The sequence below is a fragment of the Salvelinus sp. IW2-2015 genome, linkage group LG26 (genome assembly GCF_002910315.2).
Source record: "Salvelinus sp. IW2-2015 linkage group LG26, ASM291031v2, whole genome shotgun sequence".
Classification (NCBI taxonomy): domain Eukaryota; kingdom Metazoa; phylum Chordata; class Actinopteri; order Salmoniformes; family Salmonidae; genus Salvelinus; species Salvelinus sp. IW2-2015.
Window position 1 is genome coordinate 14,119,371 of NC_036866.1, and position 27,438 is coordinate 14,146,808.

The 27,438-nt window shown below is 45.1% G+C and overlaps 1 protein-coding gene across 1 annotated transcript; it reads right to left on the minus strand.

The window, feature by feature from the left end:
- On the minus strand, window positions 1-27,386 carry LOC111952809 (ATP synthase subunit delta, mitochondrial). The gene is made up of 5 exons (XM_023971724.2): window positions 27,147-27,386; window positions 22,417-22,570; window positions 7,733-7,821; window positions 2,328-2,471; window positions 1-129 (listed from the first exon to the last, which is right to left on the minus strand). Exons 1-4 carry the CDS (start codon window positions 27,261-27,263, stop codon window positions 2,349-2,351), a joined length of 483 nt encoding a protein of 160 aa, XP_023827492.1. The 5' UTR covers window positions 27,264-27,386; the 3' UTR covers window positions 1-129; window positions 2,328-2,348.
- Window positions 27,387-27,438: the final 52 nt, after the last annotated feature.

The following is a 27,438-nucleotide window of genomic DNA, read 5'->3' on the forward strand; positions in this document are numbered from 1 at the left end:
TAAATCCAAATACATTTATTGGTCATTTCATTCCACTGTACAAAGCAAGCATGAGATCTTGCAGTTACTGACTTGACTGGTCCGGGAAACAGTTGGAGAATTTTCATTTCCTTTATACCAACACGACACCTGGAACAAAGGCGAAAATATGATTACGTTAAGTACACAGTCATCCAGAAATAAAAACAGTCTGACATAACATTGGGGTGTGCTAAAGACCCTGTTCAAATACTTACTGAACCATAGAGATAAAATGGAATAGACTCAGCTTGATCCCTTCGGTCGAGGACACTTGGACCTTTGATATTTTCAGTGGTATTGTAAACAAAACACGCCCCCATAAAGAAAACACAAATAAATATAAAAAACAGGTCCAGCCGCTGCAGTTACTCCACTTCTGTTGGTCTAACCCCTAGAAGTTCTGGAAAACGGCTAAAGAAAATAAACCCTCACAGCTGCCCATGTCCCTTAAAGTTGATGTGCTTCTTGTCAGTAACAACCACATGGCTGAGCTCAATTCCCCACTTCATTAAGTCAGGATTCCTATGCATCAGCCATGCCTCCTTGTCCATCCAATATTTCCTCATCTCCCACCCCTTCTAATGCAACTATACCCGATGCTTCTCCCTCTTTTTCCCCTGCCCCTCTACAAAGTTTCTCTCTGCAGGCAGTCACCTAGTCCGAGGTGCTAAAGGAGCTCCTGAAACTTGACACCAAAAAACTGCTATTTTTATTGACTTGGCCAAAGCTTTTGATAGGGTAGACCATTCCATTCTTGTGGGCTGGCTAAGGAGTATTGGTGTCTGAGGGGTCTTTGGCTTGGTTTGTTAACTACCTCTCTCAAAGAGTGCAGTGTATAAAGTCAGAACATCTGCTGTGTCAGTCACTGCCTGTCACCAAGGGTGTACCCCAAGGCTCGATCCTAGGCCCCATGCTCTTAATTTACATCAACATAGCTCAGGCAATAAGACACGCTCATCCATTTATATGCAGATGATAGGCTTATACTCAGCTGACCTCTCCCCAGATTTTGTGTTAAATGCTCTACAACAAAGATTTTAGTGCCCAACAAGCTCTCTACCCTTAACCTTGTTCTGAACACCTCCAAAACAAAAGGTCATGTGGTTTGGTAAGAAAAATGCCCCTCTCCCCACAGGTGTTTACACAAACCTCTGAGGGTTTACAGCTTGAGGTAGTCATCTCATAAAAGTACTTGGGAGTACGGCTCAAACGTACACTGTCCTTCTCTCAGCACATCTCAAAGCTGCAGGCTAAGATTAAATCTAGATTTGGTTCTCCCTATCGTAATCGCTCCTCTTTCACCCCAGCTGCCAAACTAACCCAGATTCAGATGACCATACGTCATTTATAGATCGGCAGGTAAGGGTGCTCTCAAGCGGCTAGATGTTCTTTACCATTCAGCCATCAGATGTGCCACCAATGCTCCTTATAGGACACATCACTGCACTCTATACTCCTCTGTAAACTGGTCTTCTCTGTATACCCATTGCAAGATCCACTGGTTGATGCGTATTTATAAAACCCTCTTAGGGCTCACTCCCCGCCCATCTGTGATACCTACTGCAGCCCTCGTCCTCCACATACAACACCCGTTCAGCCAGTCACATTTTGTTAAGGTCCCCAAAGCACACATATCCATGGGTCGCTCTTTTCAGTTCGCTGAAAATTGATTGTCCGATCCCTCCTGATGACCCGGTTGGACATGACTCCAACAGGGTTACCAAGATGGATCAGACAATGAAGTAGAAAGTCCAACCCAGTTGACTACATTAAAACGTTATAATCCTTCAATGGCGCTACCCATGCCAATAAAGCCTTTTGGCTACCAGAGGCCTCTATCATTCTCTATGGTCCCACCTAGGTGACTACTTCAAAATGGTGAAAGTACTCAATAGCGCTGCCCATACTGAAACAAGCTCTGAACTCACTTGCATGAGATCAGTGATCAAGTCATGGAAATCTCTCCTTCAAACAGAACGCATGATGGCAATTCTGTTAGCCAACGTCAAAGCTTGGTAACAAGATCTACTCTGCACCTAGTGGCTGAAATGTGCATAACACGTCATCACCCATTAAGTCACTATGTGTTGTCTGCTTTCATAAAAAATAGCTGGTAGGCGATTAGCTCGGCAAGTGTAAGCCTTTAAAATACACACTGATCGCTAAAATACACACTGATCGCAAGGAGGATATGAGCGAGGATTGGATGCATTTTAAAGCTTTTCCAACAGCGTCTAGATCAGATGTGAAGCTCATATTCTCTACACTTCTACCACCTCACAGAGGTACATGGTTGCAATACGTACCACAGAGACCAGTCGCACGGCCTACTCCAGGGCTTTGACGATTGCCTCGTTGGCGTCTATGTTGATCTGGACCTCGGCCCTGGCAGCCTCGTCAGACGCAGACGCCATTTCAGACTGGGCCTTCTCCAAGTTGACCTTGGCAGCCTAAAGATCAGAGAGGTCAGATACACAACAACCATATCCCAATATCCATACTACGAAGTGCTGGACATCATGCATACTAAATAAACTAGCACAGTACCAGTCAATTTTTTTTACATTCAACTGAATAACCAATTAAGGCTAATAGTTTTTGGGATGCGTTTACACAGGCAGCCGAATTCTGAAATGTTTCACCATTGGTCTTTTGACCAATCAATTCAACTCTAATGGCAATAATTTGGCAAAAGAACTGGGCTGCATGAGTAAACACAGCCTTAGACAAGGGTCAGAGCTAGGCGGCGGGTCCCTGTAAGCATAGTTTGGGGAAACACTGCTTCAGCGATGCTAAAGCTGCATAATCCAATCCTGTACGGATGAATCTTTGAGCAAAGAACATAGTACAAAAAAAGGACAGCCTGTTCTTTATGCTTCTGCCAGACAAACAAACAGTTTTCAGTGGGTTTAATCCTAAATGAAATTGAGGTGGTATCAGTAACTCATTGTTCTAGGTTAAATGTAGGGGTAATGATTATTCTAATTAATAATTAAATTACTGGATGCAATGTAGTAGTCTAGTTTACTGTAGGCAATTTGTACTATGAAACTGAACTAGGCCTATGGGCTTGTTCCAGATCTCCATCCCTGACCTAATCCATCAAGTTAGGTGTGATTACTACCATTCATTCAACATGCCTTGTCATTGGTGAACTGACTATCACATCATTAGTAGCCTATTGTAGACATTTGCCAATTTTACAAATATTCCAAAAACATGCTCCCTGTTTGCAACAAGGGACTATAGTAATATTGCATAAAAACATTCAAGAAATTCACTTTTTTTTCTTCCATGAACACCAAGCATTATTGGATTTGCCCCAAAAATACAACATTACTGAGTACCACTCCATATTTTCGCGCACGGTGGTGACTACATCATGTTATGGGTATGCTTGTAATCGTTAAGGACTAGGGGATTTGCCCCAAAAATACAACATTACTGAGTAACAGTAATGAAAGCACAACAGGCAATAAGTGTGAACAAAAAATACATTAATAGAATCTAAGCCGTGGCGGTGTCTATTAAGACAATATGGAATTGTTTTAAGATCGCTAAATGATCCATGGTATGACTATTGGAATTGGAATTTTAGGACCCCTTAAAAAGTATCAGAACTGTTTTTATTTGATGAAACATAGAATTTGGCCTTAGTGCCATTCGCCCATAGAAACCTTGAATAACAGCTTCATACATCGATAAAATAAATAAATAATGGAAATAGGAAGTTTGTTCTGAAGTGTCTGTCCTATAGCTGATAGATAAGGATCACTATTTGTATTTATTCTGACAAGCATTTAACCCCTTATTTTAGGCATTAAAATATCTCCATATATAAACTCAGCAAAAAAAGAAATGTCCTCTCACTGTCAACTGCGTTAATTTTCAGCAAACTTAACGTGTGCCCAATCTGTTTGGACACTACATACAGAAGTTGGCAGATCGGCTGTACCGACTACAAAACGAGTCCCATAATGCTTGTGGGGGTCATAGAGCACTATCGTGAGGCTCTCACTGACATCTTGTTCATGGGAGCCAGATCTTTCGGACTCTACAGACTTTTTTGTGAGAACACCGCTCTAGTTCTGTCACCTTTCACCGCAGACGGGCAACGTCGGCAGATGTGGTGGATTGAGACGCAGCCCATGCAAAAAATATTTTAAACTGACAAGATTGATGGGGATTCTTTAATTATGCTAATTAGATTCACACGGGGAGCAGACAGCGACTCTAGGGGGCTAATATATATATATAATATAATATATATATATATATATATATATATATATATATATATATATATTATATTACACTGCAAAAAAATAAAGGAACACTTAAACAACACAATGTAACTCCAAGTCAATCACACTTCTATGAAATCAAACTGTCCACTTAGGAAGCAACACTGAATTGACAATAAATTTCACATGCTGTTTGCAAATGGAATAGACAAAAGGTGAAATTATAGGCAATTAGCAAGACACCCCCAAAAAGGAGTGATTCTGCAGGTGGTGACCACAGACCACTTCTCAGTTCCTATGCTTCCTGGCTGATGTTTTGGTCACTTTTGAATGCTGACGGTGCTCTCACTCTAGTGGTAGCATGAGACGGAGCTACAACCTCACACAAGTGGCTCAGGTAGTGCAGTTCATCCAGGATGGCACATCAATGCGAGCTGTGGCAAAAAGGTTTGCTGTGTCTGTCAGCGTAGTGTCCAGAGCATGGAGGCGCTACCAGGAGACAGGCCAGTACATCAGGAGACGTAGGAGGCCGTAGGAGGGCAACAACCCAGCAGCAGGACCGCTACCTCCGCCTTTTGCAAGGAGGTGCACTGCCAGAGCCCTGCAAAATGACCTCCAGCAGGCCACAAATGTGCATGTGTCTGCTCAAACGGTCAGTAACAGACTCCATGCGGGTGGTATGAGGGCCCGACGTCCACAGGTGGGGTTGTGCTTACAGCCCAGCACCGTGCAGGACGTTTGGCATTTGCCAGAGAACACCAAGATGGCAAATTCGCCACTGGCGCCCTGTGCTCTTCACAGATGAAAGCAGGTTCACACTGAGCACATGAGCACATGTGACAGACGTGACAGAGTCCCGGGGACGTTCCGACGCCCGCACACTCCTCCAGCATGACCGGTGCGTTGGCGTGCTTGTGTTGGTGTGGTGCATTTCTTTGTGGGGCCGCCACAGGCCTCCATGTGCTCACCAGAGGTAGCCTGACTGCCATTAGGTACCGAGATGAGATCCTCAGAGCCTTTGGAGACCATATGCTGACACATGCACATTTGTGGGCTGGTGGAGGTCATTTTGCAGGGCTCTGGCAGTGCACCTCCTTGCACAAAGGCGGAGGTAGCGGTCCTGCTGCTGGGTTGTTGCCCTCCTACGGCCTCCTCCACGTCTCCTGATGTACTGGCCTGTCTCCTGGTAGCGCCTCCATGCTCTGGACACTACGCTGACAGACACAGCAAACCTTTTTGCCACAGCTCGCATTGATGTGCCATCCTGGATGAACTGCACTACCTGAGCCACTTGTGTGGGTGTAGACTCCTTCTCATGGCTCAGCGGGGTGATCCCCACTGAGATGAGAGCCACCGTCAGCATTCAAAAGTGACCAAAACATCAGCCAGGAAGCATAGGAACTGAGAAGTGGTCTGTGGCCACCACCTGCAGAATCACTCCTTTTTTGGGGGTGTCTTGCTAATTGCCTATAATTTCCACCTTTTGTCTATTCCATTTGCACAACAGCATGTGAAATTTATTGTCAATCAGTGTTGCTTCCTAAGTGGACAGTTTGATTTCATAGAAGTGTGATTGACTTGGAGTTACATTGTGTTGTTTAAGTGTTCCCTTTATTTTTTTGAGCAGTGTATATATATATATTTTTTTTAAGGTAGGCAAACATGATTTTTTGTGAAGGACGGTATCAGCAGAACAGCTCTCTGCCATGTCTGTTTCCATCCATGCAGCAATGCGCATTGAACTATCGCAACACCACGTTTCCTTTCTCGCCAACGCGCTCACACCTACTGTTGCGGAGATTAAGTGCTCACAAGAAAGTATTCTCTTAGTTTACTAAACGCCGTAGCTAACTACTTTCGTCGTAATGATGCCTTAGCGAAGGAGACAAGTACGAAATAAGTGGTTGTGCTCGACTAAGACCCAATTATGGAAAAAGTATTTAGCAAAAGGCTCGTTGTCCATTTTCCCTATCTATTTTCATCACAGTGGTATAAATGGACGAAGTGGAGCTCGAGGGAGCAAAACAGTATTAAGACTGGGGGGGGGGGGGGCAGGAGGGTAGAGCTAGAGATTTTTTCTCCTCGCCCAAGTCTTCCGATTGGCTCAGTTCCAACTTCAGACAGTTGGGTCAAAAACCACAAGGTGCCAACGAGAAGCCAATTTTAGGCTAGTTTTTCATTCCAGCGTACTTTAACCTGAAATTGTGTGCATGTTGGCAGGCCTGGAAGAGAGAGACTAGCATTACAAATTCACATTTCCTCTTTCCTGTGAAAGGCCCATTTGTTACAGTAGCGATTAAAGCATAGAAATGCCAAACATAGCTGGGAGTTAAAGGTCTCCCAGTGGGAACTTGGCACATCTGCTATAACTCAACAGTGACTGACCTTTCCTGCCTTATTAACAGCAGGGTTTCTCCTGTGCATTGTTCTCAGAGAAAGAAAAAAAAGTCATCCATTTCTTTGGAGTCAACTTGACAGTATGTGCCCTTCTTGGACAGGGTCAGAGAGAAAGAGGGAGGGGGGGGGAGCTCCTCTACGATGAACGTGTTTAAATCGGCTGATGGGGCTGTGAATAGTAAAGAGCAACATGGCCTTAGGGACATTTCACACAAATACATATTTTGACTGACATTTGAGCCAATGCTGTGCAGAATTCTGTTGAGTAAGGGATTTCGTCATTTCATGGAAGGTTTCCTTTTGCAAAACTATGGCTAAGGTCTGACTGAGCAGAGCTGCACACAGTTAACATCTTTATAAAAGGGGTTTCAATCAATGACTGACTGCATGGGCTGAATGATGCCAATCACAACTCTAGCCTAGCTTTTCAGAGAACAAAGCAATCCTAATGTAGAGGATGGGAAATATTCATGAAATTGTTATTGCTCTGATGAAGAGCATCTTGTGAGTGCTCTGGTTCAATGATTTAAGGGCAATCTGCTCCCATTGGCACAGGAAACGTAAGGTATCCCTCCCTTCTTCCTGCCCAGCTCTAACACACTACACCAGGTGTGTAACCATTGGCCAAAAAGTTGAAAAAAAGAACACGACAAACTCAGGTAGGTCCATCAGTTGTTTGCTTCCATTAAATAATATGTTTCGCAATAGAATTGTATACGCCCCCAGGGGTGTAATCATTTCGCCGATGCTGTTGCAAAATATTTTGTCTGTTGCAAAACGTTTAGCAACAGAAAACGTTTACTACAAAAGGAAAACGCAAATGAGAGTTTCTATTTGATAAATTCAGGTAGGAACCTCCGTTTCATTTTGGTTCTTAAATGGTAAACGGTTCCCGTAACGAATACACCCCAGTCTAACTATACAACTATGATTAGTTGATTACTAGAATCAGGTGTGATGCAGTGGCCTGGAAGACAAGCCTGCCCACCCTGTGGCCTGCAGGACAAGAGTTGCCCACCCATTGCCATAGAGATAATAAATAGGTCTATGAGTGGGTGCTGGATACTTACAGCCACATCCAGCTGGTCCAGGGGGAAAGCCTCTTCAGCCAGCAGCTGCACCGAGGAGTCTGCATTCACTGTGATTGACCCGCTGCTCACTGAAAAAGACAGAATTTGAGTAAAGCAACCTATTCCATTCAGCCACCCACCCATCATACCGGACCGACTCTTCTCTGTATACATCAATGATGTCGCTCTTGCTACTGGTGATTCTCGGATTCACCTCCACGCAGACGACACCATTCTGTATACATCTGGCCCTTCTTTGGACACTTAACTAACCTCCAGATGAGCTTCAATGCCATACAACTCTCCTTCCATTGCCTCCAACTACTCTTAAAATGCATGTAAAACTAAATGCATGCTCTTCAACCGATCGCTGCTCGCACCTGCCCGCCCGTCCAGCATCACTATTCAATCTGGACGGTTATGACTTAGAATATGTGGACAACTACAAATACCTAGGTGTCTGGTTAGACTGTAAACTCTCCTTCCATACTCACATTAAGCATCTCCAATCCAAAATTAAATCTAGAATCAGATTCCTATTTCGCAACAAAGCATCCTTCACTCATGCTGCCAAACATACCCTCGTAAAACTGACCATCCTACCAATCCTTGACTTCGGCGATGTCATTTACAAAATAGCCTCCAACACTCTACTCAATAAATTGGATGCAGTCTATCACAGTGCCATCCGTTTTGTCACCAAAGCTCCATATACTACCCACCACTGCGACCTGTACGCTCTCGTTGGCTGGCCCTCGCTTCATACTCGTCACCAGGTCATCTACAAGTCTCTGCTAGGTAAAGCCCCGCGTTCTCAGCTCACTGGTCACCATAGCAGCACCCGGTCGCAGTTGTAAATGAGAACTTGTTCTCAATTAGCCTACCTGGTTAAATAAAGGTGAAATAAATCAAATATACCACCCAGCCCCATGTAGACAACTTACTCGATTGAAATTAAATAAATGCATTGCCTTCATGCACAGACTGCAACAGTCTCTTAAAGTTCAGTGCTGTCACTAACATGCAGCATTTTCTTTTAGCTGATTTGAATCCAGGGAAGTAGACTACAATTTGAAAGTGTTACGCTAAGTCAGATTTCTCCAGGTCTAGGATGCAGTCATCCCCACAATTCAAGACAGGCCTGACCCCTGCTGGAAGTTCCATGTTAAGAGGTCCAATGAAGCAGTTCTCAATATCAAATCATTTCTGGGTAACAATTAAAGCCCTTTGTGATTAATTAAAAACAAATTGTAAAAAATAGCAAAGAACAATCAGGCAATAATGTTGCTAGGACTGGGTTTGAGTGGAGAAAACTGAAAAGGAGCGGTTATTAGTAGATGGGTTTGAACTGTTATTTGCTTATTAAATAATTTACCGCATGGTGATATCACCAGAAATGCCAAAACTCCATCCCACCAAAACAGGCTGAAATTTCAGGCAGTTTTTTTTATTTTTACAAACAGCTCTTACACCAAAAAGGGGCATTATACATTTTCAGAATTGCACAGTATTACTCCAACCTCGCCGTGAATGGAGAGAGGTGTATCTCTATATAAATAAAACTGGAAAAATACAAGTTTGACTGCACTGGGACTTTAAAGTAAGGACGGGCAATATGTAGTCTTAAGGTATACTGGTATGGATCCACATAACGATAGATATTCATACTACCGTCTATTTCTACTCCCTAACCTCGTTTCACATACACCCTTTAGAAATGATCAGTGCAGACACTTTTGCAGATGTGCCATTTTGTTGTAGTGGATTTCAAAGCAGGGGAAGTAGCGTAACACTTTCAAATGTAGGCTAAGTTATATTTCTCCAGGTCAAGGATGCAGTCATCGTCTTCCCCACAATTCGAGACAGGACTGACCCCTGCCGTATTGTCCACATTAAAATGGCCAGTTATTGATATGGAACTGACCATTGCGATCACCTAGAAACACAGAAGGCATGCGCAAGCACTGTCCCCATTTGGTACGTAAGTAGCTTAGAAATCTTTGCTTTTATTAATCAGATACTTAAGTTGATACCACAAGGTCATTAAAAATGTAATCAAAGCTTCCAAAATGATGTATCAGCCTACCACACACACTGGTATTTGTACACATATGGGTGTCAGAGGAAAAATCTAGCCGTAGTGAATCAAATCCATTTTAGGTGAGACCACTAGTCCCTCTTGCCATAAACGTCAGAGGTCAGACAGACTCACCCACCATTTTATAAAGGGTTAAGAACAGTGGAATTCCCACCATGTTGCTACACCTATCGAACTCTAACCCTTTTAGTTAGAGCTCATTCAAGGGGCTAGAGGTTAGGGACAGAGCCTCTGGGTCGTGTTGTGGATTGGGCGATCCTGAAAAGCATCCTGGTCTCACAGCATAGACTTGTGTGTGATAAGAGATTTTACACACTATAAAACATACGCACACAAACAACAACATCACCCCTGCCCAGACCCACATGCTGCCAGCACCTGCAAGACTACTCCATATGACCTCGAACTGCTCCACTGCCTTGGTTACCCACAACCTTTTCAATATTCAAATAATAATGCATTTGATTCTTCCAGTCGCAACAATGGAGGATCACTTGATTTCCAGTGAAGCAAAAGTTTCAAAATGATTGATGAGAAAAGTACGGTCCAACCCATTTCCTATCTCTTGAAACATACAGGTCTTACATTTTTGTTAACTTTAATTTAGTTAATTATGTTCCAACACTCCATCTTCAGTTGGATAGGCTTTCTGCAAGGTTTTTTATATATCTGACCCATCATTTTAGTATTATTTTCTGACTCCCTCCACATTGCTCTGATGTCCAAAAGATTTCAGCTCAAACTTGTGATAAAAGTTGCATGTACAGTTGAAGTCAGAAGTTTACATACACTTAGGTTGTAGTCAATAAAACTTGTTTTTCAACCACTACACAAATGTATTGTTAACAAACTATAGTTTTGGCAAGTTGGTTAGGACATCTACTTTGTGCATGACACATACATTTTCCAACAATTGTTTACAGATGGGTCAGAAGTTTACGTTCACTAAGTTGACTGTGCCTTTAAACAGCTTGGAAAATTCCAGAAAATTATGTCATGGCTTTAGAAGCTTCTGATAGAATAATTGACATAATTTGAGTCAATTGGCAGTGTACCTGTGGATGTATTTCAAGGCCTACCTTCAAACTCAGTGCCTCTTTGCTTGACATCATGGGAAAATCAAAAAAAATCTAGCCAAGACCTCGGGGGAAAAAATTTGTAGACCTCCACAAGTCTGCTTCATCCTTGGGAGAAATTTCCAAAACACCTGAAGGTACCACGTTCATCTGTACAAATAATAGTACACAAGTATCAACACCATGGGACCACGCAGCCGTCATACCGCTCAGGAAGGAGACAGTCCCGGGTGGCGCAGTGGTCTAGGGCACTGCATCGCAGTGCTAGCTGTGCCACCAGAGTCTCTGGGTTCGCGCCCAGGCTGGGCTGGGTTCGCGCCCAGGCTCTGTCGCAGCCGGCCGCAACCGGGAGATCCGTGGGGCGACGCACAATTGGCATAGCGTCGTCCGGGTTAGGGAGGGTTTGGCCGGTAGGGAGGGTTTGGCCGGTAGGGATATCCTTGTCTCAGTATGTAAAAATGTAATAAAATGTATGCACTCTACTGTAAGTCGCTCTGGATAAGAGCGTCTGCTCTTGGCCGGTAGGGATATCCTTGTCTCAGTATGTAAAAAATGTAATAAAATGTATGCCCTCTACTGTAAGTCGCTCTGGATAAGAGCGTCTGGTAAATGACTAAAATGTAAATGTAATGTAAATGAGACACGTTCTGTCTCCTAGAGATAAACGTATTTTGGTGATAAAAGTGCAAATCAATCACAGAACAACAGAGGACCTTGTGAAGATGCTGGAGGAAACACGTACAAAAGTATCTATATCCACAGTAAAACAAGTCCTATATCGACAACCTGAAAGGCCGCTCAGCAAGGAATAAGCCACTGCGCAGAAACCGCCATAAAAAAAGCCAGACTACGGTTTGCGACTGCACATGGGGACAGAGATTGTACTTTTTGGAGAAATGTCCTCTGGTCTGATGAAACAAAAATAGAACTGTTTGGCCATAATGACCATTATGTTTGGAGGAAAAAGGGGGAGGCTTGCGAAGAACACCATCGCAACATCAAGACATCAGTCAGGAAGTTAAAGCTTGGTCGCAAATGGGTCTTCCAAATGGACTATGACCCCAAGCATACTTCCAAATGTGTGGCAAAATGGCTTAAGAACAAATAAGTCAAGGTATTGGAGTGGCCATCACAAAGCCCTGACCTCAATCCCATAGAAAATTTGTGGGCAGAACTGAAAAAGCGTGTGCGAGCAAGGAAGCCTACAGACCTGACTCAGTTACACCAGCTCTGTCAGGAGGAATGGGCCAAAATACACCCAACATTGTGGGAAGCTTGTGGAAGGCTACCTGAAACGTTTGACCCAAGTTAGATTTAAAGGCAATGCTACCAAATATTAATTGATGGATGTAAACTTCTGACCCACTGGGAATGTGACGAAAGAAATAAAACATACGACTTCAGCTGTATTTGTAAATGTCTACATTGGTCAGTCAAATTCCTTTTTAATTCTGTCATTGAAATGTTATTTCATATTAAGTCATTTACAGTTTCTATGCATTCAGGTTTTCCATGTGGGCGAATTTCAGAAATACTATGGATCATTATGCCATTTGATTCTGAATTTTAGGACGCCTTTAGATATCATGTGCTGTAGGTTGTTGGTACCCATCCAGGCGCTAGTGTGTCGCACTCCTCGCTGAATGACAAATGGATGAACAGGTGATAATTGTGCACGTTACTTCACAATTAAATTTAAAATTGGCCGTTGATTAGAGGTTGATTTAAACTTAGAAAGATAAATTGTGTAATGAGTGAATTATGCCTATTAAAATCAGCAACAAATACATTTGACAGCGCGCCTTGCGGGTTGATACCGTTCTCTTTTACGTTTAACTTTGTAAAAATAAGCAGTTACAGGATTGTTTTATTTACTGTAACCATAACTAAAATCAAATGTATCCTAATAGAAATGAAAACATACTGTTGCAATAGGCCTTTAAAATAATGCAAGACATATCCTTGACTCTATCCATGTCATGACTTCCTCCGAAGTCGGTCCCTCTCCTTGTTCGGGCGACGTTCGGCGGTCAACGTCACCGGTCTTCAAGCCATCGCCGATCCACCTTTCATTTTCCATTTGTTTTGTCTTCCCAACACACCTGGTTTCAATCCCATCAATTACATGTTGTGTATTTAACCCTCTGTTCACCACATGTCCTTGTCCGGTATTGTTTTTTTTGTAAGTGCTTGTGCACGTTATGTCTGTGGTTTTGTCCCATTATGATTATTGTGTTTTGTTCACGGTGATTTTTATCATTAAACTGCGCCGTTGGAACACAGTCTTTGCTCTCCTGCGCCTGACTTCTCTGCCGCCAGTACGCACGCCTTACAGAATACCAGACCAAACTTATGGAGTCAGCAGGAGCAGGTACCCCAGGTATAGGGGTGGAGGAGCACGTAGCAATGATCCACCATCTTGGCACCGCCATTGACCGCGTAGTCCAGAAAATGGACCGCTGGGAGAGACAGGGAGTTCTCCCAGCGCCTCCACCAGCACAACCGTTATCTCCACTACGCACCCCTCCTTCTCCTGGTCCCAGTGGGATTAGTCTCTCCCTTCCCCAGGAATATGATGGGATGGCTGCGAACTGCCAGGGGTTCCTATTACAACTGGACCTATACCTGGCAACCGTCCACCCGGCTCCTTCGGGCCCGTGAGAGGGTGTCCGCCCTCGTCTCGTGTCTCACCGGGAAAGCCCTGGAGTGGGCCAACGCCGTGTGGAGAGAGGGAGATGTAGTGTTGGACCAGTTTGAGGAGTTCACCCGCCGTTTCCGGGAAGTCTTCGACCACCCGCCCGAAGGTAGAGCGGCAGGTGAGCGCCTCTACCATCTGAGGCAGGGGACGAGGAGCGCCCAGGAGTTTGCCCTGGAGTTTCAGACCCTGGCTTCCGGAGCGGGATGGAACAACAGGGCCCTGATCGACCAGTATCGTTGCAGTCTGCGCGAGGACGTCCGTCGGGAGTTGGCCTGCAGACACCACCTTCAAGTTCGACTAGCTGGTGGACCTGTCCATCCGGCTGGATAACCTGCTGGCTACCCACGGACYTTCAAATCAGGGTCTGTTGGTTCCATCCCCTCACACCCCCTCTCCAATACCCATGGAGCTGGGAGGGGCGGTGCGCAGGGAGACTGGAGGGGGTTCCAGCACGTGCACCATCTGTGGCCGCAGAGGTCACACTGCCGGTCAGTGCCGGGTTGGTTCCTCTGGGTATCGAGGCAGCAGGCAGGGCGCTCTGGCACCACCCCAGGTGAGCCGGTACCATTCTCACCCAGAGCCCTCTGTTGCACATGTGTGTGTATGTCACTTTCCCTGAGTTTTCCCCGCATAAGGCGCTCGTCGATTCAGGCGCGGATGGGAATTTTATAGATAAATCGTTTGCCCTTAGTTAAAGGATCCCCATTATTTCCGTGGCTGTACCCTTCCCCGTTCACGCCTTAGAGTCGACCATTAGGGTCAGGGTTGATCAGGGAGGCCCCCGCTCCTCTGGGCATGGTGACACAGGGGGGGGGGGTCACAAGGCGAGAATTAGTCTCTTCCTTATTGACTCTTCTGCGTTTCCCGTGGTGCTAGGCCTACCCTGGTTAGTTTGTCATGACCCCACTGTTTCTTGGCCACAGAGGGCTCTCACGGGGTAGTCATGAGAGTGCCCGGGGAGGTGTTTAGGGGTTTCCGTTGGTGCTACTACGGTGGAAAATCCAGACCAGGTCTCCACCGTGCACATTTCCCCTGAATATGCCGATTTGGCTCTCGCCTTTCTAAAAAGAAGGCAATTCAATTACCACCCCATCGACGGGACGATTGCGCGATAGACCTCCTGGTAGACGCTGCACTTCCCAGGAGTCACGCCTGTAACAGGCAGAGACGGAAGCTATGGAAACATGTCTCTGAATCACTGCGTCAGSGGTACATTCGGTCATCCACTTCACCCGCCTCCTCGAGTTTCTTTTTTGTGAAGGAGGGAGGTCCGCGCCCGTGTATTGACTATTGGGGTCTGAACCAGATCACTGTGAGGTATAGTTACCCGCTACCGCTCATAGCCACAGCGATCGAGTCAATGGACGGGGCGCGCTTCTTCACCAAACTAGATCTCAGGAGCGCTTACAACCTGGTGCGTATCCGGGAGGGAGACGAGTGGAAGACAGCTTTCAGTACCACCACAGGGCACTTTGAGTACCTCGTCATGCTGTACGGGTTGATGAATAAGCCATCAGTCTTCCAGGCCTTTGTAGACGAGATTTTCAGGGACCTGCACGGGCAGGGTGTAGTGGTGTATATTGATAACATTCTGATATACTCCGCTACACGCGCCGAGCATGTGTCCCTGGTGCGCAGAGTGCTTGGTCGCCTGTTGGAGCATGACCTGTACATCAAGACTGAGAAGCACCTGTTCTTTCAGCAGTCTGTCTCCTTCCTAGGGTACCGCATTTCCACCTCAGGGGTGGAGATGGCGTGACCGCATTTCAGCCGTGCGTAATTGGCCGACTCCCACCACGGTAAAGGAGGTGCAGAGGTTCTTAGGGTTTGCCAACTACTACCGGAGGTTTATCCGGGGTTTTGGTCAGGTAGTGGCTCCCATTACCTCACTGCTGAAGGGGGGCCCGGTGCGTTTGCAGTGGTCGGCTGAGGCGGACAGGGCTTTTGGTCACCTGAGGGTTGTTAACCTCGGCTCCCGTGCTGGCCCATCCAGATCCCTCTTTGGCGTTCATAGTGGAGGTGTACGCGTCCGAGGCTGGGATAGGAGCTGTGCTGTCTCAGCGCTCGGGTACGCCACCGAAGCTCCGCCCCTGTGCCTTCTCGAAGAAGCTCAGCGGAGAAAAACTATGATGTGGGGGACCGGGAGCTGTTGGCTGCGTCAAGGCTTTGAAGGCGTGGAGACATTGGCTTGAGGGCTAAACACCCTTTCCTCATCTGGACTGACCACCGCAATCTGGGGTACATCCGGGCAGGTAGGAGATTGAACCCTCGCCAGGCAAGGTGGGCCATGTTTTTTACCCTTTCCTACAGACCAGGCTCCCAGAACGTGAAGGCAGACGCATTGTCCCGGCTGTATGACACAGAGGAGCAGCCCATGGATCCCACTCCCATACTTCCCGCCTCCTGCCTGGTGGCGCCGGTAGTGTGGGAGCTGGACGCGGACATTGGGCAGGCGTTACATGCAGAGCCCGCTCCCGTCTGTACGTCCCGTCTGATGTTTGTGACCGGTTGATCTATTGGGCCCACACGCCATCCTAGGATCGGTCGGACAGTGCACTGTTTGAGCGGGAGGTACTGGTGGCCTACCTTGGCTAAGGACGTGAGGGTTTGTGTTTCCTCCTGCTCGGTGTGCGCCCAGTGTAAGTCTCCTAGACACCTGCCCAGAGGGAAGCTACACCCCTTACCCGTTCCACAACGGTCTTGGTCGCACCTGTCGGTGGATCTTCTAACCGATCTTCCACCCTCACAGAGTAACACCGCAATCCTGGTCGTTGTGGATCGGTTCTCGAAGTCCTGTCGTCTCCTCCCTCTGCCCGGTCTCCCTACAGACTGCGGAGGCCTTGTTAACGCACGTCTTCCAGCACTACGGGGTGCCTGAGGATATAGTGTCTGATCGAGGTCCCCAGTTCACGTCTAGGGTCTGAAAAGCGTTCATGGAGCGCCTGGGTCCTCGATCAGCCTTACTTCAGGGTTTCAACCCGAGAGTAATGGGCAGGTGGAGAGAGTAAACCAGGATGTGGGCAGGTTTCTGCGGTCCTATTGCCAGAACCGGCCGGGGGAGTGGGCGGCGCTCATGCCCTGGGCCGAGATGGCACAGAACTTGCTTCGCCACTCCTCCACTAACCTCTCTCCCTTCCAGTGCGTACTGGGGTACCAGCCAGTTCTGGCGCCATGGCATCAGAGTCAGACCGAGGTTCCTGCGGTGGACGAATGGTTCAGGCGCGCAGAGGAGACATGGGAGGCTGTCCGTGTTCACCTTCAGCGGGCCGTGCTGCGCCAAAAGGAGAACGCAGATCGCCACCGCAGTGAGGCCCCGGTGTTTGCAACCCTCCGCCTGCCCTGCCGGAAGCTGGGACCGCGGTTTGTGGGGCATTTAAAGTCCTGAGGAGAGTGAACGAGGTTTGTTATAGGTTACAGCTTCCACCCGATTACCGTATTAACCCCTCGTTCCATGCGTCTCCCCTCAGGCCGGTGGTGGCTGGCCCGCTCCAGGAGTCTGAGGTGCGGGAGGTTCTCTGGACATCAAGGGGGCCCCGGCGTACTCCGTTCGCTCCATACTGGATTCAGGGCGAGGGGCCTTCAGTATCTCATGGAGTGGGAGGGGTACGGTCTGGAGGAAAGGTGCTGGGTTCCGGTCGAGGACGTGTTGGACCCATTAATGCTGCAGGAGTTCCACCGTCTTTGTCCGGATCGCCCTGCGCCTCGCCCTCCGGGTCGTCCCCGGTGCCGACTGCTGGAGCCGCGCGTTGGGGGGGGTACTGTCACGACTTCCTCCGAAATCGGTCCCTCTCCTTGTTCGGACCGGTCTTCTAGCCATCGCCGATCCACCTTTTATTTTCCATTTGTTTTTGTCTTCCCAACACACCTGGTTTCAATCCCATCAATTACATCAAATCAAATATATTTATATAGCCCTTCTTACATCAGCTGATATCTCAAAGTGCTGTACAGAAACCCAGCCTAAAACCACAAACAGCAAGCAATGCAGGTGTAGAAGCACATGTGTATTTAACCCTCTGTTCCCCACATGTCCTTCTCCGGTATTGTTTTTTTGTAAGTGCATGTTATGTCTGGGGTTTTGTCCCATTATGATTATTGTGTTTTGTTCACAGTGACTTATCATTAAACTGCGCCGTTGGAACAGTCTTTGCTCTCCTGCGCCTGACTTCTCGACCGCCAGTACGCACGCCTTACAATCCAACTTGAGCGGGAATCAAAATATGCCAGTTAGCCTGCACATCAAAACTAATTTCACACAATAAGAGAGCCTATAGACAAGATTAAATTGACAATCTGATGAGTGACAATATTAGGCTTAACAGCTGTCAAATTGTACATAAAGAGATGGGCGCACCTTTAAATTTAAAGATGCAGGAAAGGATCTTCACGATCAAATCCTCCTTCAGAGTCACATGCAGGTAAAACATTGATTTCTATATAGTATTAGAAAGCAAAATCTGGTGTTTCTATGACACTTACCTTTGTCAATTCAAGAGGTGCAGCTCTATTTCCAAATGTCACTTTTTGCAAGTATATGCGCGCTGTCCATGCATTCAGCACAAGAGCTCACACAGCAGCGTTGCTCTGGCTACTAAGCAAAAATATGCCATTTATGTAATTCATCCCTTACAATTGTTCATGCACTGGTGCTTTTGTTTAGGAATACAGAAAATACATTTAACTTGGGCACCTGTCTGGTTATATTAATAGATTTTGTTTCTACCATGTCAAAAGAAGCTGTTTAACTAATCAAATCTACAAATAAAGTTGATCAAATGGATTACACTAATGTTTTTATTGTAAAGGAAACTAAAATAAATTCTAGACCTTGTTTTTCTAYGACAGTAGAATTATACAAAACATATCCTTGACTAACAAATAGCTTTTTTTCCCCAAACACATATTCCCACTAATAAAATCAGCAAAAAAAAGAAGACATCCTCTCACTGTCAACTGCGTTTATTTTCAAACTTAACGTGTAAATATTTGTATGAACATAACAAGATTCAACAACTGAGACAAACTGAACAAGTTCCACAGATATGTGACTAACAGAAGTGGAATGTGTCCCTGAGCAAAGGGGAGGCAAAATCAAGAGTCAGTAAGTATCTGGTGTGGCCACCAGCTGCATTAAGTACTACTGCAGTGCATCTCCTCCTCATGGACTGCACCAGATTTGCCAGTTCTTGCTGTGAGATGTTACCACACTCTTCCACCAAGGCACCTGCAAATTCCCGGACATTTCTGTGGGGGGGGGGAAATGGCCCGAGCCCTCACACTCCGATCCAACAGGTCCCAGATGTGCTCAATGGGATTGAGATCCAGGCTCTTCGCTGGCCATGGCAGAACACTGACATTCCTGTCTTGCAGGAAATTATCCATACTGCTCATTCTGTGCGTGGTGGCATTGTCATGCTGCAGGGTCATGTCAGGATAAGCCTGCATGACGGGTACCACTTTAGGGAGGAGGATGTCTTCCCTGTAACACACAGCATTGAGATTGAGCTTGTCATTGCAGGCAGTCTGATGATGCTGTGAGACACCACCCCAGGCCATGACGGACCCTCCACCTCCAAATCGATCCCGCTCCAGAGTGCAGGGCTCGGTGTAACACTCATTCCTTCGACGATACAAGCGAATCCGACCAGCACCCCTGGTGAGACAAAACCGCAAGTCGTCAGTGAAGAGCACTTTTTTCCATTCCTGTCTGGTCCAGCGACGGTGGGTTTGTGCCCATAGGCGACGTTGTTGCCGGTGATGTCTGGTGAGGACCTGCCTTACAACAGGCCCTCAGTCCAGCCTCTCTCAGCCTATTGCGGACAGTCTGAGCACTGATGGAGGGATTGTGTGTTTCTGGTGTAACTCGGGCAGTTGTTGCCATCCTGTACCTGTCCCGCAGGTGTGATGTTCGGATGTACCGATCCTGTGCAGGTGTTACACGTGGTCTGCCACTGCGAGGACAATCAGCTGTTTGTCCTGTCTCCCTGTAGCGCCGTCTAACAGTACGGACATTGCAATTTATTGCCCTGGCCACATCTGCAGTCCTCATGCCTCCTTGCAGCATGCCTAAGGCATGTTCACACAGATGAGCAGGGACCCTGCTTTTGGAGCTTTTCAGAGTCAGTAGAAAGGCCTCTTTAGCGTCCTACGTTTTCATAACTGTGACCTTAATTGACTACCGTCCGTAAGCTGTTAGTGTCTTAACAACCGTTCCACAGGTGCATGTTCATTAATTGTTTATCGTTCATTGAACAAGCATGGGGAAAAGTGTTTAAACCCTTTACAATGAAGATCTGTGAAGTTTTGGACTTTTACGAATTATCTTTGGAAGACATGGTCCTGAAAAAGGGACGTTTGTTTTTTTGCAGTTTATTTATTCATGCTATTAATCCTTTATTTATTAAGCATTGGCGCTTATGTTTGCTGCACCTTTCAGGATAATATGCATCTGATGCATATGCTTAAGTAGACGCCCGGCAATGTTCTCTAGCGGGTACTTATAGCCTGAAAGGCCAGGCAGTTCTAGTGTTGAAGGATTGCTGTAGATCCTGAGGTTGTCTTTTTCCTATAGTTTATTTTTTTATCATCTCAGGATATAAAATTATTTTCAAAATATATATAAAAAAAAGGGGGCATTGAGTTTAATATCAGTCAGTTATATCGTTGGCAAATAAGCTTAGTTTATATTCATCTTTACCAATACCTGTTACGTTTGAGAGGGCATTCCTGTCTCGTGCCATTTTCTAAAGCAGTTTAAAATCAGAGTGTATTTTTATGAAATGTATCATTTGAGCTGAAAAGTTGAAGATTAGAATAGGAAAGGTTATTCAAGACTGTCGAAAGCCTTTTCGGCAACAACCATTATTGATAAAACTACATTAATTTTGTTAGTCTATTATATTGAAACATGTTCTTGTATGGTAAGACTTGCCATTGTTTATGAGTTTCATTCTTTTGGTTGCCACTTATGGGTCTTAAAGCTGCAGAGGACTCCAGATTTTCCTGGTTTTAATATAACGGTTTGATACATGGAACTCAGAAGCACTGACTTAAGTGACGTCATTTGAGTAAATAGGGTCGCTTCTTCTGTCCCAGAATGTCAACTCAAATTCTACGGGACAGCAGTCCATACTTTCGCCTTGAGAACTTTTTAACAGCGCATAATATTTATTTTTGGGTGATATCTATTTTTAGGGATTCTTGGTCTGCTGATATAAATCTGAAGAAACTATAGAAGCTTTTAAAATTGTTAAGTTCAGAAATTGTATTTTCTTTACCTTATAAAAACGTACCAAGACGTATTTCAAAAAAATATACAGTCTTCAAAGAACCATGATATAGGATCATTCTCCTGTATCATGCAGAATTATACCAACAGAAAATGCTGTTGAAAATGCACTTAGCGACAGAATAAGGAGAACGAACAGAGCTCCATTTCTTAAATGCGTAAACGTAAAAATAAAGACCTTTTACCATTACCAATGTAGACAGAGGAAAGCAGACAGATTACATAATTTGGGATCCTTTTTATGCATACTTTAGGGGAATGATAATCTCATACTCAGTTAAAGTTAAATCTGAGTAAAGTAAAAAAAAAAAAAAAAAAATTAAAACACTAAATGTTAGAAAAAGCCCATAAAGTATTTACAAGAAAGAAAATAACATTTCTGAACATAAGCCAGAATATGATATTTTAATTTAAACAACTACAGGTTAAAGAAAAAGAAAAACACTGCAAATAAACCTGGTAAACACCTCAGACACCCCAGATTTCATTGTCATTCAGATTTCATTCATTCAAATGTCAACTCTGGAGTTCAGATAGCAATAGAAATCATGCTATATTAGAGCAAACCCCAAAAAATAACTCTTATTTTGGCAGGCGACCTAAATCAAACATCTTGTTTGACATAGCAATAAAGGAAAATATAATGATTGTTTATAGATAAATCCTTCTTGCCCACTTTCACAAGCCAAACATGTCCCTCTCCAGCTCCCAGTTCTTTCCTCCTTAGCAGACAGGTCCTGGACAAATCAAATAGTCTGGCCCTGGATTTTGACCAACTTCCCCCTTGACTTTGGTCTGATAGTTCCATAGTTTGATGATACCCATGAGTGGGTATTTGGCATTCTTCTGTTTCACTCCGATCCAATGGTATGGTTCCAGATCCTCTGGTGATATACCCACGACAAGTTCCTCTGATATCAGTTTGACCAAGTTGCTGGAAGGTCTCCTTTTTCCTAACCTTCTGGTTAGGACAATACTCTCATGTTACATCGGATTGTGTTTTCTTGCTGGTCCAATTCTTCTAAAGTTCACAACCTTGTTCCCAAAAGGCTAATTTTGTTAATTCATGCGCACGCATTGTTTGTGCGTATGACACAATATCCTCTGTCTTTGAGCGAATCTGCTAATTTTCCCCCCAACAATTGTAGCAGTTTTGGTGTGCATTGAGAGTATTAAAGCTATGTTTCCCTGGACAGATTTAACTGTTCATAACTTTTGTTTGCGTCTCCAAGTTGCCATTTCCTTCGAAGGCGGCAATGGTCTGTTGGATTCATGTCGCGGCGCTGTTAAACAAACAGATTGCTCACTCTCCCAGTTTCTTGGGGACTTGATTAATCAAGAGGCTTGCTTTAAAACTTTGTAATCTGGTTTCTACATATAACCACAGTTGACAGTACAAAACAGAGCTACTCACACCCCATGCGGCCAACCGGTACACTGATGCGCCTCCTCTTTGCCCTTTACGTTTGATGCATAAAATCATATGAGGTTATCAGACCACTGAGCCATCAAGCAAAATCTCACCAAAGAACTTTGTTGCGGAGCCATCATCGTTGAACACGGTGACCACTCCGGGCCGGAGAACCTGCAGCGTGGGGACGTGGGCAGGGAGGATACCGAAAGCGCCAGTCAGCGTGGGCACATCAACCTGTTTCACACTGGCCTCCTTGAAGTACACCTGGGAGAAGGAGAAACACATACATTACAGTACATTGACTATTATTGATTTTCTTCGAATTGAAGTTGAATATTATCTGTGGAAATATACAGTATCTGCACGCAGTACTAGATAATTGTTCTAATGGATAAAGTCCATGCATATTTACTGAGATGTTACTATATTTTAGTTGTCAATGAGGTTCTGGTAAGGTACATTTCAGTTATACCTTATATAATGCCATTACTGTCTGACAGGTTGAAAAGCAAACAGAATTCTCTTCAATTCATATTTAATGTTGACTTGAGTTATGTAACTAGGTAAGACTGTTTCCAACTAGCTAGTAAATTACTGTCAGATGCACTTCAGTGACATCTCTCTATACCATATCCAACCTCTCAGTTCCACCACCCACATATGCGATGACATCACCTGGTTTCAATGATGTTTCTAGAGACAAGATCTCTCTCATCATCACTCAATACCTAGGTTTACCTCCACTGTATTCACATCCTACCATACCTTTGTCTGTACATTATTCCTTTAAACTATTTTATCGCCCCCAGAAACTTCCTTTTACTCTCTGCTCTAGTAGCTCTAGGCGACCAATTCTCATAGCTTTTAGCCGTACCCTGATCCTACTCCTCCTCTGTCCTCTGGTGATGTAGAGGTGAATCCAGCCCTGCAGTACCTGGCTCCACTCCTATTCCCAGGCGCTCTCTTTTGATGACTTCGTAACCGTAATAGCCTTGGCTTCATGCATGTTAACATTAGAAGCCTCCTCCTAAGTTTGTTTTGTTCACTGCTTTAGCACACTCTACCAACCCGGATGTTTTAGCCGGGTCTGAATCCTGGCTTAGAAAGACCACCAAAAATTCAGACATTTTCATCCCCAATTACAAGATTTCAGACAAGATAGAACGGCCAAAGGGGGCGGTGTTGCAATCTACTGCAAAGACTGCCTGCAGAGTTCTGTTATACTATCCAGGTCTGTTCCCAAACAATTTGAACTCTACTTTTAAAAATCCACCTCTCTAAAAACAAGTCTCTCACCGTTGCCGCCTGCTATTGACCACCCTCTGCCCCCAGCTGTGCTCTGGACACTATATGTGAACTGATTGCCCCCCATCTATCTTCAGAGCTCGTGCTGCTAGGCGACCTAAATTGAACATGCTCAACACCCAGCCACCCTACAATCTAAGCTTGATGCCCTCAATCTCACACAAATTATCAAACCACAGTACCACCCCAATTCCGTAAACACGGGTACCCTCATAGATATCATCCTAACAAACTGCCCTCCAAATACACCTCTGCTGTTTTCAACCAAGATCTCAGCGATCACTGCCTCATTGCCTGCATCCGTAATGGGTCAGCGGTCAAACGACCTCCACTCATCACTGTCAAACGCTCCCTGAAACACTTCAGCGAGCAGGCCTTTCTAATCGACCTGGCCGGGGTATCCTGGAAGATGATTGATCTCATCCCGTCAGTAGAGGATGCCTGGTCATTTTTTTTAAATGCCTTCTCACCATCTTGAATAAGCATGCCCATCAAGAAATTAGAACCAGGAACAGAATAGCCCTTGGTTCTCTCCTGACCTGACTGCCCTTAACCAACAGAAAAACATCCTATGGCGTTCTGCATTAGCATCGAACAGCCCCCGTGATATGCAACTTTTCAGGGAAGCCAGAAACCAATATACACAGCAGTTAGAACAGCCAAGGCTAGCTTTTTCAAGCAGAAATTTGCTTCCTGCAACACAAATTCAAAAAAGTTCTGGGACACCGTAAAGTCCATGGAGAATAAGAAACCTCCTCCAGCTTCCAACCGCTCTGAAGATAGGAACACTGTCACCACCGACAAATCCACTATAATTGAGAATTTCAATAAGCATTTTTTACGGCTGGCCATGCTTTCCACCTGCTACCCCTACCCCGGACAACAGCACTGCCCTCCCCTCTGCTACCGCCCAAGCCTTCCCCATTCTCTTTCTCCCAAATACAGTCAGCTGATGTTCTTAATGAGCTGCAAAATCTGGACCCTTACAATCAGCCGGGCTAGATAATCTGGACCCTTTCTTTCTAAAACTATCTGCTGAAATTTGTTGCCACCCCTATACTAGCCTCTTCAACCTCTCTTTCTGGTCGTCTGAGATCCCCAAAGATTGGAAAGCAGCTGCGGTATCCCTTCTTCAAAGGGGGGGACACCCTTGACCCTAACTGCTACAGACCTATATCTATCCTACCCTGCCTTTCTAAGGTCTTCGAAAGCCAAGTCAACAAACAGATACCGACCATTCGAATCAACACACCACTTCTCCGCTATGCAATCTGGTTTCAGAGCTGGTCATGGGTGCACCTCAGCCACGCTCAAGGTCATAAACGATATCGTAACCGCCATCGATAGGAAACAATACTTGCAGCCGTATTCATTGACCTGGCCAAGGCTTTTGACTCTGTCAATCACCACATCCTCATTGGCAGACTCGAAGCCTTGGTTTCTCTAATGATTGCCTCGCCTGGTTCACCAACTACTTCTCTGATCGAGTTCAGTGTGTCAAATCGGAGGGTCTGTTGTCGGGCCTCTGCAGTCTCTATGGGGGTGCCACAGGGTTCAATTCTTGGACCGACTCTCTTCTCTGTTTACATCAATGATGTCGCTCTTGCTGCTGGTGATTCTCTGATCCACCTCTACGCAGACGACACTATTCTGTAACTTCTGCCCTTCTTTTGACACTGTGTTAACAACCCTCCAGGCGAGCTTCAATGCCATACAACTCTCCTTCCGTGGCCTCCAACTGCTCTTAAATACAAGTAAAACCAAAATGCATGCTTCAACCGATCGCTGCCTGCTCCTGCCCGCCTGTCCAACATCACTACTTTGGACGGCTCTGACTTAAAATATGTGGACAACTACAAATACCTAGGTGTCTGTTAGACTGTAAACTCTCCTTCCAGACCACATCAAACATCTCCAATCCAAAGTCAAATCTAGAATTGGCTCCTATTCGGCAACAAAGCATCCTTTACTCATGCTGCCAAACATACCTTGTAAAACTGACCATCCTACCAATCCTCGACTTCGGTGATGTCATTACAAAATAGCCTCCAAACCCTACTCAATAAATTGGATGCAGTCTATCACAGTGGCCATCCGTTTTGTCACCAAAGCCCATATATACCCACACTGCGACTGTACACTCTCGTTGGCTGGCCCTCGCTTCATACTCGTCGCCAAACCACTGGTTCCAGGTCATCTACAAGACCCTGCTAGAAAGTCCCCCCTTATCTCAGCTCGCTGGTCACCATACAGCACCTACCTGTAGCACGCGCTCCAGCAGGTATATCTCTCTATGTCACCCCCAAAACAATTCTTCCTTTGGACGCCTCTCCTTCCAGTCTCTGCTGCCAATGACTGGAACGAACTACAAAAATCTCTGAAACTGGAAACACCTATCTCCCTCACTAGCTTTAAGCACCAGCTGTCAGAGCAGCTCATAGATTACTGCACCTGTACATAACCATCTACAATTTAGCCCAAACAACTACCTCTTTACCTACTGTATTTATTTATTTTAATTTATTTGCTCCTTTGCACCCCATTATTCTGTCTCTACTTTGCACTTTCTTCCACTGCAAACCAACCATATCCAGTGTTTTTAGTTTTTTATTTTACTTGCTGTGTTGTACTCACTTCGCCTCCATGGCCTTTTTATATTTTTATTTATTTATACATATATTTGTTTGCCTTCACCTCCCTTATCTCACCTCACTTGCTCACATTGTATATAGACTTATTTTTTTTCACTGTATTATTGACTATATGTTTGTTTTACTCCATGTGTAACTATGTGTTGTTGTATGTGTCGAACTGCTTTGCTTTATCTTGGCCAGGTCGCAATTGTAAATGAGAACGTGTTCTCAATTTGCCTACCTGGTTAAATAAAGGTTAAATAAAATAAAAAATAAAAATAAAAAAATCTAGCTAGCTATAACGCTAACGTGTATCTAGCTAACTAACTGAATAGCTAACGTTAGCTAGTTATGTGGGTGACTAAGAAGGTGGAGTCTGCACACTCCTAAAGATTTAGCCAATCTAATTATTAAATCAGAAATGGTTGCTAACAATTGAAGAGTTCTGTAATCCATTTCTAGTCCCAAGGTGAAATAATAAGAAAGTGCAAGGGCCTGTGACCCATTGTGGTAACGTTAACTAGCTTTGACAAACAGGTTATTTATTGCAATCTAACGTTAGCTAGCAAGTGGCAACACAGGGACACATTGTTACACAGAACAATTTAGGCATGCCAAACTGATTTGGCGAGGCTTGGTTGGAAGAATATACACGCCCGAGCGTCAATTTACAACTAACTGTTACATACACAGGTAAAAAGTAGGTACGCTGACGTTACCAAGTTAAACTAGCTAGACATTGAGCGGTGTGCACGCCACAGGCATTTGTCGCTAACTACATAAGTATGGTTGGATAATGTGTCTTTATTATTAAGAGAGTGACGTTATATCAATGGAGATAGCTAGCTAGGAACCTACCGTAGGCCAATAACATAAGCCTTGTCAACCACGGACTATTTTACCTGAGTTGGCGAGGCAAATGTGAAGGACATCTGGGCAGAACCTGAAGGCGCGTCGGCGTAGCATCTTGCTTGCCTCAATACAGGGAGAGAGCGACGGAGAAACCTGGCTGCCATCATTTTGTTAGAATGAATATAATTCAAGTACAAACGAATTCCCAAGCCCTTGCGCGAAGTCAGTCAAACAGTGTGCGTCTGACAGGACAAGGACATTGATTGAACCGACCCACAATGCCGTATGAGCGTTCAAAGTATGACGGGAAATGTAGTTATTTTCTAGAGGCAACACATTCAA

Bases quoted from the DNA above. Each gene is read 5' to 3' on its own strand.
- LOC111952809 (XM_023971724.2), bottom strand. From the start codon at position 27,263: ATGATGGCAGCCAGGTTTCTCCGTCGCTCTCTCCCTGTATTGAGGCAA. The intron at 22,571-27,146 runs GTAAAATAGTCC...TCCTTCTCCCAG, and splicing joins CATTTGCCTCGCCAACTCAG to GTGTACTTCAAGGAGGCCAG. The intron at 2,472-7,732 runs GTAAGTATCCAG...TCTGATCTTTAG, and splicing joins TGGACCAGCTGGATGTGGCT to GCTGCCAAGGTCAACTTGGA.